We start from the raw sequence: 13,857 nt of genomic DNA on the forward strand, positions 1-13,857 counted from the left end.
ACGCTGGGGATTGTGGGGGCGACTGGACTTCAGACACACCTCTGAAGACGTTTCTGGCAAGAATGGTGAAGAAGGGCAGGAAGATTAGGCAAAAACAATTCTTGCATTTTATTAATTATTTGAATGAATGAAAACGTTGTATTTGATCCAAGTAGGAGATGCTTATAAGACACATTTACTCTGGGAAAGTGACAATAGGCTTGAAACGAGAGCAGTTTAGGTTGCTATAGAGAGTTGCTATAGAGAGTTGAGGGTATGAAGTCACAGAGGAAGAGCTCAGGAGAGGAAAGTCACTGTGGCTCCAAAAAAAAAAATCACTGCTGCTGAAAAAAATCACATACAGGTCAGGAGTACATGTATGTTCACATGTGTGTACATGTATGCGTGTTTATGAATGTATGTGGTGTATGTATGCTTGATACCCCCACACAGGTGTATATGTATGTGTATTCTATATGTATTCTATATGTATGACCACGGTTGTCCATGCCATGCATGTATGTGTGTATCTGTGTGTGTAGGCGGTATGTGAGGTGTGTGTGTGTGTGAGACTCATCTACATGTGTGTGCATTAGCCTGTGTATGTCCGTGTGAGGTGAGATTGTGTAAAGAGGGCAGCAGAGTCCACTGACATAAGTTAAGGCAGAAGAGAATGATCCTTCCCAAGAAGCCGTTCTTTACTGAGGACCACTGAGGCAGGATGAACACGGGAACTCGATGACTTCAGATTTAAACCCATTCTACGCTCCGCTTATCTGTTCAGAAGTACCTAGGTATGGTTGGCTGGGGAAAAAAGTGGCACCTGGCTCTTTGAACCGGAGGGAACTCAACAATGTGGAGGAGGCATGAGGAGGGAGAGGCAAAGAATCCCAGGTGTAGATGCTCAGCGTGCTCCCTTCCGTCCCTTTCTATAAAATGTGAGAGAGAAGAAAGGGGACGTTTTCCGTGTCTCTCTCCCCTTTCAGATTCTATTTTTACTTGGAGACCAAGGAAAGTGTTGGAAAAACTGACAATTAGTCAATGAGCTGGACGGTCAAGAAGCTGGTGAGAAATGGCTGAGAAACCAGCAGGCTGAGAGGCAGGGCCGGGAAAGTGTCCTGCCGACACCCTTCGGGTAGGAAGAGGAAGGATGACACACAGGTAGAGGGAGGGAGAGAGCATCAGCTTCAACCTGAGTCACAGAGACTCATGCTAAAGTCACCCAATCACCCCTGTGGGGTCTTAGCAAGCACCCCTGAGAGAAGGTACCTCGTATGCTTTCAGGCAGCTCATATATCTCTGACAAAATAGCTTGGACCTGGAGCCCAGCCCAAGCTAAAGCAACAGCCTGCCTGACAAAGACGCCTCTGCAGCAGCGAGAGAGGAACAATTATCTGCAAATCCTGATGACATTCCTAACGCCCTGATCTATATTTAATAACAGCAGAAAGCGCCTGCATTAGCAGCTATTAGGCCCTTCACCACTGTGAGGAGGGCCATCCTCTCTCCTTCTTCGCAGCAATAAAGCACAATAAAAATATACAAAGAAAGCTCCGTGGGTTTCAGAGCACTCTCCCATTAAGAGAGTCTCAGGGTGTCATAAACTGTCAGATGACAGCCCGGGAGGTTTGTACAAATTTTCAAATCCTAAAGTGAAATCAAATGGATAAAACTCCAGACACAGTAAGGTTGGTCTCCGGAGGCGTCTAGAAACTGCAATGGCAGATACAGTGTTTTCCTCCTGTGTATTTCACTGCTGTGATTTCTGCTGTCTAAATGCTGACACTGGCTTCCAATATACTTCTCAATACTGCCCCCTCCGTTCCTGGTGACCGCCATTTTTTTTATAGCTTTGAATGTGACTGTGAGTCACACATTCATGAGTTTAAGCCCTTGCTTCCCAGCTGGTGGCACTGTTTGGAGAAGCCTTGGAACCCTTAGGAGCTGCTGTCTAGCTGGAGAAAGTGAGTTGCTCAGGGCGGGTCAATTCTGCTTCCAGTGGACTGCCTGAGGTTAGGCAGCCAGTTGACCCATGCCCCTGCCTCAGCTGCCATACCTTCCCCATTACAAGGGACCATTCCTCCTCAAATTATAGACCCCAATAAACCATTCTTTCCTTAAGATATGCTTCCAGGTTTTTGTTTGGTTTTTTATTAGAGGGACATAAAGCTCTTCCTGACTCCATTAATCCAAGCTCTCGGGTAGATCTCCTATCTTCAGTGACACTTCCATCCAATCTATGTTCCACAGGCTGTCAGTGCTCTGGCTGACACCTCTGGGCATTAATAACTCTCCCTAGCTTACAGAATAAAGGCTTATTTTCTCAGGATATGAAGATCCCCTTTAGCCTTCCCTTAGCCTTTGCCTTTATTTGACACCCTGATACACCATTAGTATGCTGACAAGTCTACATGGCTGTTAGCTGTCCACATGTAGCACTTGGATGTTCAGCTCATCCCCTCTGCCTGAAATTCCTTTTTCCCCCAACTTCTTTCTTTCAAAGGTATTTATTTAATGTGTGTGCTGTGTTGTGCTCTTTGAGATCAAAGGGCAAATTGTGGGAATTTGTTCTTACTCTGTGGGCCCCAGATATTGAACTCACGTTACCCACTGGTCCATCTCACTGGTCCCTCCTGACTTCTTTCCAACCTCCTTTGTCTGAATAATCATTGCTCCTTCCCCTGTGAGCCCATTGTGCTCTGCTCTTAGAACTATGGCTACACAGATGCTCTTCGCCTTTTGGTAAGATTATACTTAGATTAAACTCATTGTAAATAGAAGATTTGATAAGCTGAAAAAGCATATATATGAAAAAGCATTTCATATATCTCCCTACAGGATATCTTAGCCGAATGGCAGGGCACACTGTGGGGTGTCTGACATTTTCCCTGTGGCTCTGGTGATGACTGGGAGCTGCAGCTTCCTGCCACCCAGTATCACCCAAGATCTGACCATGTATTATTAACCGAGGAAGAGATCCAAATTCAAAATCCAAAGTGTGGTGTTTATCGAAGTTGTACCATTTCTTCGTACCATTACAAAGTTAAAAGATTATAAATGGAGCCATCATGGGTCTTTTGTATTTACACAGGGAATCTTGGCTGCTAGATCACTTCCTGTCCTTCAGTTCCTGGCTCCACTTTCTCAATGAATACATCTCCATGTGTAAATGCAATTTTATCTTGACTTTATTGCTCATACAGTAGCTACCTGTGTTCTTTGTATTTTCACATTTCACTTCTGCTGTGTGGATGAACGTACTGAAACATTCCCACCTGAGGCTTATACATCCCAAGGACCTGGGCCTCTGAGCTCCCCATAGCCTCTCCTGATGGGAGCTAAACTAAATCATGTTCTTTCCAGAATGGCTGGCAGAACTCAGATGCCCACCTGTTTTCAGAATTTAGCATTCCTCTTTATTAGCTAGATCGTTAGGGAAAGGATATTAGGCACTCTGCCATTCATTGCCTTGATTTTCTTTTCTGTTGGATGGGGAAAACTTGAGATACTCACTTTAAAAGGGTTACTATGTGCACCAAACGAAAGGCAAAGTGATTGCACAGCAAGAGCTGGATACAGGAGAGGTACCATTCCAGAGTTGCTTACTGTAAAAAATACCTCAAGGGAATCCTGCGTCTCAGCCTTCAAACACCTCCCCCCAACCAAGAGACTCCCAGTCTTCTCTTTTTACTTGATGTCTCTCACATTGATTTACTTAGCTGTTTCCTCTCCTAACTCCTGCCCTGTTGTTCTGGAATCTTAGTCCCTTCACTTAATATCTTTATCAACCCATTAAGTGGCCTGAATTTTTCCACTTGAGTTGTGCCTTATACTTTTCCTTCTCTTTTTGGCTGCTGCTGCTGCCTGCCTGCCTGCCTGCCTGGCTGCTGGCAGTGGTGGTGGTGGTGGTGGTGGTGGTGTGTGTGTGTGTTGATTTATGGTACTGCTGGGCCAGTCTTAGATGGGAGTAGACCACCTTTGTTGTTGTTGTTTTTAACCAAGTTTTAGTTGAATGATTCAGCTCATCACTTCATGCCTTCAGAACTATCAATGCCGGTGCCTACAAACCCAGCATGAAACTCTGGTTTGCAAAGTTCTTGCCTTTAGTAGAAAAACAACCTCAAAACTTCAAGGCAGGGAAGTGTTAAGTAGAAACTGCATTTAGCATTAAGAACCTGAGGCTGGAAGGATGTCTGGTTGACAGGAAGAGTGGCACCATGTACCTGGGAAATCGGGAAGTAGCAACCTGGTGTCTAACTCTTTAATGTGCTAAGAGATGGTGGTGGAAAATGACACTTTCCTCCAGCTTTCCACTTACCTCTGCAAAAACAAATGGGGCATCAAACTGGAAGCAGACGTGGCCATGCTTAATGGCTTGAACGGAGGCAGGGCCACAGCGGTACATGCCTGTAGTGAAAACAAAGAAGAAGGTGTTGTGAAGCTTGTTTCCAATTGTTGTTTCCATCCAAAGGGCTGCACACAGCACTGAGCAGGTCTACAGGGGCTCATGTTCCTCAGCTTCACCACCAACTTTGCCTAAATGCTCTCATTGGCTCCAGGAGACAGATGACCAATGTGTATAAATCAAAAGAGTATAGCTTAGGAAGACCAACTCAATCACTAGGCTGAAGGGAAAGAATATGAGGTTAACAGAATTCTTAATTCTGTTCTGCTGACTACAGATCCACTCACTAAGCTGTCTGTCTTCTTTTAAACCTGGCACCTATGCTGGTTAGTCTTTTTTTGTGAACTTGGCACAAGCTAGAGTCATTTACTGGGAGGGAAACCTCAATTGAGAAAATGCCTTCAACCGGCTGATCTGTGGGCAAGTCTGTGGGGGCAATTTTCTTGATTGATGTCAGAGCTCTGAGTCCACTATAGGTGGTACCATCCCTGGGCAGATGGTTCTGGGTTGTGTAAGAAAGCAGACTGAGCAAGCTACCTCAAGCACCTCCCCTGGCTTCCCTTCATGATGAACTGTAAGTGTGATCTGGAATAAATCTTTTCTTCCCCAAGTTTCTTTTGGTCACAGTGTTTAGCATAGCAGCAGAAATCTGACTAGAAGTGTGCCTGATACAGCCACAGAATTTGTATTGCTCTCACTTTGACTGTTGTTTTGCTGAGGATGTTTGTCAGGTTCGATTATGACAGACTAATGGACACTAACCATGCCCATTAGCCAATAATCCCAGTTTAACAATCCAGCACACTCATGTTTACCTTTCTAAAGTCCAGGAGCCTTTAGCCATCTAGCTATACTGCCTAAGAAATTAGCCGCTATTAGTTGCTTTATAGTCTCCTTGTACTGCAAAGTCTTGAGAGCATGAGGCTTTCTCCATAAAATCCAGTATCCCAGCATGACCGTATCATGACTGTGGACTGAATGATTCTATATCTATGAAGATGTATGCCATCACCACCTCAGAGCAACACCAAGGAAAAATGGTGAATGTGCATGGGGTCTGCAGTCCACCGGTGTCTATCATCGTGTTAAAAAGAGTGTGCTTCTATAAGAATCTGGGGCTGGTCACAGCTGCTCCTGATCATCAGGGCTGGAAAGTTAGAAGACAAATACCTGCCCACTCAAGTTTTGAAAGAGACCTCTGAACATAAGGGGACAGCAAGCTTTGGAAGAACAACAATTTAATGGGTGATTTATAATTATTTTCAATGTCTTTATTTTCTCTCTAGCCTTTTACCACCTCATCATTGTGAATCAGGGAGGGTTGAAGTGTATTTTATAACCCTAGTAAAAATGCTTACCCAGATATTTTTTTCACCCTTGTCTTCAAAACTGCTTATCAAAGCAAGAGTAGATGAATTATATAAGTTATGTTATTTTTTTCCAAAAGTTGTAAAACAATCAGGGTAAAGCTGACTATTGAAATGAATTGAAACTTGATTGACAGACAGTTAATCCTGTATTCTTGCCCAGCAAGCACATTTCTCGTGTTGATTTGTAATGAGCATGCTACCCACACACCGAGGGAGGTGAGCAATAAAGTGAATAGGAAAGTGTCAGGCTTACCATCACTGTTTTCCTGGGGTGTGCTGTCCACAACTTGCCAGCCTCCAAATCCAACAGGAAGATCAGGCCTCGTCATCCAAGCCTCATTCCAGCAGTGGTAGTTCCTAAGGAGACAGCCCTGAATGGTTACACTTCTCATAACACCCCAAGTTCCAAGGAACCAAAAAGAGACCTCAATTATGCGCTTTGATCACTTGAATAGATCAAGCTAAATTGGTGGGGTTTGGAATTTGCTTGTGTCCCCATATTTGAGTTTGTAGTGGATCCATTTTCCATTGGCATGCTTTGGGATCCCTGATATGATTGGCTGTTGCTTTCCCTCCACTAAAATTGGCTTCAAGGTCATCCCGAGATACTCTAACAGTTTTGATATTAATCATCCTCTGAGTCAAAGGTTATGATGCTCAAAGGTAGAGAAGAAATGTCAGCTAAAGTTAAAATATTTGTCTCTGACTTTTTTTTCCACATGGATTCAATTTACTGAAAGTGTATTCTGTAACAATTTAGCAACCCCTGTGTTTATGGTCTTAGACCATCATTATAGGAACGACAACATTAATTCCTGATTATAATTCTCTAAATCTGTGGCAATTTGCATTTGCTGTTCAATGAGAAGAAAAGGTCACCAGGGTAAGTTTCTCTTTACCCTTCACCAAAAGCAGGCACCCCATGAGGTAAGGCCTTTGAAATTCCCCAGAACCTTGCATATGACCCCCGAAGCAAGAGCACAAAATAAAATGTCATCATGAATTGTATTATTATGTCCTTGGAAAGACCTGAGATTATACGACAGTAGAGAATCAAATGAGAGCACATTAACCTGTGAGCACTATGGAAAATGTTCATATAGTAATAAGGATTTAATGGTGGCTATTGCAGGCTCTGTTTATAGCACTGATGGTTTCAGATCCAGCCGTCATCCATCCTCCTGAAAAGTCCCTCAATGTCAGTAGTTTGTGCATGCTTCTCTGTCTCTGTCTCTCTCTCTTAATTCTAGCCATTTCTAATTGGGTCAATGAAAAGATTCTAACATAATCACATACCCACAATGCACAGGGCACCTTGCTGTGAGCTGAAGAGTCAAAGATGATCAGGGTATGGATTGCAGAGTCTCCCATAAAAAAAAAAAAAAACAAAAAAAAAACAAAAAAAAAAACCTCACAGTGTATAAGGAATAACAACATATGTCACTTGCCACTTATTAAAATGTTCTATATTTATGGCAAGGTATAATTAAGAGAATACATGGATGCCTTTAGAACAGGGCTTGACATATGTAAGTGCTCAAACAAAGGAGCTCAGGTTTTAAAACAAAATTAATGAAAATGACATGTGCCACAGGATCACTGAGTGGCACATGACTGGTCTCCGGGCCTTGAGGAAGTCTGTGGGGAAGTGGAGGCAGTTGTTCTGAGTTTGGAATAATGAAGGGGAGTTTAGCAGACTGACGAAGGGGAAAGAAAAGCCAATCTGTGTAGGCAGAAAGTAGTGGCCACAATTTGTCTGGGGCACTAAAAACTGATCAGAGTTTGAGGTGCAACTAACAAAGACTCCTAACATACAGACAGCCTAAAAAAATCTTTATATATCTTAACACACCTGATAGTCCATGAACCCTGTAAATTTTATCATGATTGACCCCAGTTCAAAAGAGAAGCTGAAGCACAGCATATAAGAACCTAACCTCAGATCACAGAGGTCCTAAATGGTAGAGCCTTGTAGTCCATGTTCTTAATACTGAGCTGTCCCATGCGTAGGAAGGAAATTGTGAGACATTTTGAATAAAATTAATATCTGTGCCTTGTTCTAATTAGAAGCCATTGAAATAATTCTAGGAATAGAATGAAATTTGCAAGCTGGTGTTTATGGAAGAGGGGAAGTGCTATTGCCTTCAGATTTGGCAGAGCCCCTCCTCCCCCTCCACACACACACACACTAAAGCTCTGAAATAATCTACAACAATATTCCAACAAGGTATCTACCACAAAGAAAGTCATCACCATGGGAGCCAGAAACCCCTCCTGAAGGTACAACCTTAGTGCCCACATGAACACTATATATCGGTGGTTCTTAACCTGTGGGTCGTGAACCTTTCACAGGGGTTGCCTAAGACCATTGGAAAACATAGATATTTACATTATGGTTCCCAACAGTAGCAAAATTACAGTTATGAAGTAGCAACAAAAATAATTTTATGGTTGGGAGTCACCACAATAGGAGGGTGTGTTCAAGGGTCACAGCATAAGGATGGCCAAGAACCACTGATCTATGTAGTTGAGGATTACCTTGAACTTCTGATTCATCTCTAGGTCTAGAGAGCTGGGAACCAGTGTCATCATACCTGGGGATCGAACGCAGGGCTTCATGCATGCTAGGTAAGTACTCTACCAACTGAGCTACATCCCAAGCCCCAAGGAAGACGTGTGCTCTGACAGATTGAAGAAGCAAAAAGAGCAAAGTTTATCTGGGCAGCGGTAGAGATTATAGGTGTGATCTGCTGAATCTGGACTCCAGGCATTTGCTTGCCTATGGAGTTAAACCCTCAAAGGCAGTTTTGTTAGTACATGTGATGATCTGGAATTGATAAAGAGATAGCTGGAATGTTCATGGATGGTAGAATGGGGCAAATACCCATTGAGACGAGAGGACAAAAAGCAGTAGGGTATTCTAGAAAAGAGATCTAAGTTGTTAAGAGAAGAAGAAAAGGAGTCAGGGGCTATTATAACACAATGCAAAGAAGATTACCTTGAGTATTTCAAACTGAGAAGTGACTGACATGCTTCTTTAGTATTGGAAGGATCAGTGGGTGGGAAGTGAGAAAAAGGGTATCAAATAACAAGGACCAAGAGGCAGAGGCCAGGAACAGTCAATGGAACAAGCATGGGAAGTTTTCCCATGCTTCCAGGGGAGTAAGGATGTGATGGGGACCACATGTGTTGTCTCTGAGCAGGAGCTGGAGGAAGGGCCTACCAGAGAACAACCTCTGTCTCAGGAAGGTCCCTTTGTGTGGCACCTTGCCTGCCTAACTCGAGAAGGGAGGTAGAGGAACCAGGAAAAGCAACAAAAAAGACATTTCCAGGGCAGAGTGGGAATTAGCCTGCTTTCTCCATGTTTTTCTAGATGACTTGGATCCAGATTATCCTTACTAAATGCAAACATCCTTGGCAAGGTTAGCCTGGGACAAGAGAAATGCTCTCTGCATTTTCAGATAGCAAGCAAAGACATTTCTTTGAAGGTAATACTTCTTTTCGAATGTCCAGGAGGTGAGGAAAGTTGCCTCTCAGTGTATCATCTAATTGCCCACCATGAAGTCTGGGTTAGCAGTTTCACTTACTGCTAAGCCACTCTCTATAACCTGTGTAGTTTCCTCACAGGGTGAGGAGCTCACAGGAAGTAAAGAAACTGAAAGTTGTACTCATCGAAATTCCAAAATAATTCTATCCAGAGAGTTCTCACCTTCATTTGAAAAAACAAGAAACCCAGGATGCTAAGACAATCCTGTACAATTAAAGGACTTCTGGAGGTATCACCCTCTCTGATCTCAATATGTCCTATAGAGAAATAGTATTAAAAACCACATGGTATTGGCATAAAAACAGACAGGTTGATCAATAGCATTGGATACAAGATCAAGAAATAAACCCAGACACCTCTGGACACTTGATCTTTGACAAAGAAGCCAAAATTATGCAATGAAAAACAGAAAATTTCTTCAACAAATGGTGGGGGTCTAACTGATGTCTGACCTTAGGAGAATGCAAATATATTATATCTATCACTCAGCACAAAACTCAAGTTTAAGGGAATCAAAGACCTCAACATAAAACCAGATATACTAAATATGATAGAAGAAAAAGTGGGGAATAGCTTTGGATACATTGGCACAGGAGACAACTTCCTGAACAGAACACCAACAGCTCAGGCTCTAAGATCTACAAATAATAAATGAGTCCTCATGAAACTAAGAAGTGTCTGTAAGGCAAAGGACACCATTAGAAGGACAAAACGACAGCCTACAAAATGGGAAAAGTTTTTTACCAACCCTACATCTTACAGAGGGCTGATATCCAAAAGATAGAAAGAAGAAAAGAAGCTAAACATCAATAAACCAAATAACCCAACTAAAAAAATAATAGAGCTAAACAGAGAAATTTCAACAGAGGAATCTCTAATGGCTGAGAAGCACTTAAAGAAATGCTCAACATCCTTAGTCATCAGGGAAATGCAAATCAAAATGACTCTGAGATTCCATCTTATACCTGTCAGAATGGCTAAGATAAAAAACTCAAGTGACAGCACATGTTGGCAAGGATGTGGAGCAAGAGGAACCCTTCTCCACTGCTGGTGGGAGTGCAAACTTGTACAACCACTTTGAAAATAATTTTTTTTTTCCGATGGTTTCTCAGAAAATAGAAAATAGTTCTATCTCAAGAATCAGATATACCATGTCGGGGCATATACCCAAAAGATGCTCCATCACACCACAAGGACACTTTCTCAATTATGTGCATAGCAACTTTATTCATAATGGTCAGAAACTGGAAACAACCTAAATGTCGCTCAACTGAAGAATGGATAAATAAAATATACATTTACACAAAGGAATACTACTCAGCTATTACAAACAGTGACATCATGAAATTTGCAGGCAAATGGCTAGAACTAGAAAAGATTACCCTGAGTGAGGTAACCCAGACCCAGAAAAACAAACATGGTATATACTCAGTTGTAAGTAGATATTAGCCATAAAGTACAGGATAACTGTGCTATCATCCACAGACCCAAAGAATCTAACAAGGAGGTCCCAAGGGTGTGGTGGTGGAAGCCCTGGGTGTATTTGTTTTCCCAAGAATTTGTAGAGGGTGTGAATCTGCTTCTTAAAAATTAGCATATTTCCCTCCTTCCCTAAGAACTCCACTCTGCTTTTATGTGGTATGTATGCTAGCATCCCTCTCCCCTTCCCCAACATCCCTTTAATTCTCATTTTCCCTTCACAGTCTCCTTTCTTGTCTCATGACCCTCCACATACATAGGAACTAAAATTTAGGATTATGTCTTAAAATCTAGGATCTTAACTTAATGAAAAAAAATGTGGTATTTATTTTTTTGAGTCCCAGTTACCTTGCTTAAAGTAATAATTTCTAGTTTTGTATGATTGTATTTTTCTTAATGGCTGAACAAAATTCCATTTTACATATGTACCATTCATATTTATTTTTATGTATATAAAATTTTGTATGTATGTAAATAAAATATTGTATATTTATCCATTAATCTCTTGATGGGTATCAAGGCTGGCTCCATTTTCTGGTTATTGTGAATAACGCAGCAATAGACATGAATCTTCTGTTTGTTTTGCTCTTTCTCACATTCTCCCCACTGGAGCCAAGTCTACCACCAGGATGTGCTGGGTACAGATGACCTTCTCATTCATGGAGCATATGTTCCAAGTGATGCCTAAACCTGCAGATAATACCAGATCTAACATACACTGTAGTTTTTCCTATGTAGCTTGTCTTAGTTAGGGTTTTATTGGTGTGAAAAGACAACATGACTATGGCAACTCTTACAAAGGAAAATATTTAACTGGGGCTGGCTTACAGTTTCAGAGATTTAGTCCATTGTCATTGTGGTGAGAAGCATGGCAGTGTGCAGGCAGGCATGATGCTGGAGAAGGAGCTTGATCTGCAGGCAGCAGAAGGAGACTGCCACACTGGGCATAACTTGAGCATATGAGACTGCAAAGCCCACCCTCACAGTGACACACTTCCTCCAATAAGGCCTCATCTACTGCAAAAGGCCACACCCTCTAATAGTGTCACTCCTTATGGGCCAAGCATTCAAACACATGAGCCTATGGTAAGGAGAGGGGAGAAGGGGTCATCTCTATTCACACCACCATGTAGCCTTACCTGGGATGAAATACTCTAATAGGGCAAATATAAAAATTAAAGTGCCAAAAAAATTTCCATGAATGTTGTCAGTCATATTCCGGCTGGGATGGAGCAGGTTGGTGTGGGATTTCATCATGCTACTCTGAATTACATGGAATTTAAAGCTTATGAATTGTAGGGACTGGAGAGAGGACTTGCTGAATGGCTCACAACCACCTATAACTTGAGTTCCAGGAATGCAATGGGGTTTTAGGGACTCTGTGGGCACCGCACTGAAGTGTGCAAATTCATATGCAGATACGCATTCATATACTTTACAGTGGAAAATGGAAAAATTAAATCTAAATTGCTTTTTTCTAGAGTTTTCCATTGAATTTTTAGACTATAATTGATCAGAGGTAACTAAAATCATGGAAAGTGAAACCTCAGTTGGAGGGCCACTGTATTGGTTGGCAGAATTGTGAGGGTATCTGCAAAGTCTATAAACACAACAGAGTTTCTTATTTTACTTACTTGGTGCTTGCAGTGCTGGGGATCAAACTCAGGGTCATGGATATGCTAGGCAAACGCTCTAGCACTGAGCTACACCCCTGCCCTATAGCATAGTTTTATTTTGCTACAAAGAAAGAAATAAATCATGTTCTTTGCAGGAAATGTACAGCCTTGGAGATGAAAACAGTGAATGAAATAAGCCAGACCTAGAAACATAAGAATTTCCTGTTTTTGTTTTCTCTTACTGGGAATGTGGGAGGAAAAGAACATAAGAATAAAAGAGAGACTTAGTAAGGGAAAAGAGAGGGGGAACGAGGAAGGGGGATATAATAAAAATACTTTATATGCCTATCTAGGATATACATATATCTTATCCTAATTACAATTATAGTATATATGCATATTACATGTAGCATGCATACACATATCCTATATAAGAATGCGGCCTAAAGCCCCTTGTTTCTTAAAATGAATGTATGATAGCAACAACAATAATAGTAGTAACAAAAGATTCATGGTTTCACATTTTCTTAAATCTTTCATTTGGAACCTGAGCTCTTGCTAAGGTTTCAGGGTTTATAACACTGAAAGACTTGCAAATCTCAGAGTGGTATAGTTTCCCCATTGCCACTTTTCAAAGAAGGAATAAACAATAATTAAAATAACTTTTATGAGAATTGTTTAATGGATGAAACTTCTTGGAGGACCACAATGATGGAGGTGACAAGCTCTGCTAAAGGTCACTTCCCATACTCCATATGTGGTGACAGGCAGTGATTTTTGGACTCCTTTCAAGGATGCTGTTAACTCAGCAGAATTAGGAAGTAGGAGCGAGAGAGGCCTTTGCTGCTTTAGGGCAAGGGCTTTGTTATAGCTACTTCCAGGATGGAGAAGTGAGGCTCAAAACTCTCCAGCCAACCTGTGCCAAGTTTCCAATCAACAGGAACTGCTTGATAGCAAATATGTGTTGGTTTAAGCTGATACGTTTGTGAAACTTCACTCTGCAGCAATAAAAAATATACACAATCTACAGAGACGTGAGTGGATGTTCAAAAATACTACAAATGTTCTGAGTAGTTAGAAAGGGTAACTCTTGCTTTCACACACTGTTCCAATATTTGAAAAAATTGATAAGCATGTATTACCATTCATTCCAGAAACTAATATAAATATTTCAATTTTAATTTTATTTGTGTGTGTGTGTGTGTGTGTGTGTGTGTATGTATGTGTGTGTGTGTTTGCATGTGCACGCATGCATGCATGCATGTGCCTGCCGAAGACCACTAGGGATCTAAGGACAAATTTCAGAGCCATTTCTCTCTATGGACAACTCAGATTCTGGGGTCCAAACTCAGCTTGCCAAGCTTGGAGGCAAGTACCTTTACCCATTAAGCCATCTCCTCAGCCCAAGATGACTTTATTATTATTATTATTATTATTATTATTATTATTATTATTATTATT

The 13,857-nt window shown here is 41.6% G+C and overlaps 1 protein-coding gene across 1 annotated transcript in view; it reads right to left on the bottom strand.

Annotated features, from left to right (window-relative positions):
* Nucleotides 1-13,857, bottom strand: part of F13a1 (coagulation factor XIII A chain) — a 175,253-nt gene that overhangs the window by 56,274 nt on the left and 105,122 nt on the right. The window contains exons 9-10 of the mRNA XM_055595172.1: nucleotides 6,008-6,111; nucleotides 4,298-4,386 (exon numbers count right to left, since the gene is read on the bottom strand). Coding sequence (XP_055451147.1) covers nucleotides 4,298-4,386; nucleotides 6,008-6,111 — 193 coding nt within the window. The remainder of the gene's footprint in view (nucleotides 1-4,297; nucleotides 4,387-6,007; nucleotides 6,112-13,857) is intronic.

The sequence above is a fragment of the Psammomys obesus genome, unplaced genomic scaffold (genome assembly GCF_907164565.1).
Source record: "Psammomys obesus unplaced genomic scaffold, mPsaObe1.curated_primary_1811, whole genome shotgun sequence".
Taxonomy (NCBI): Eukaryota; Metazoa; Chordata; class Mammalia; order Rodentia; family Muridae; genus Psammomys; species Psammomys obesus.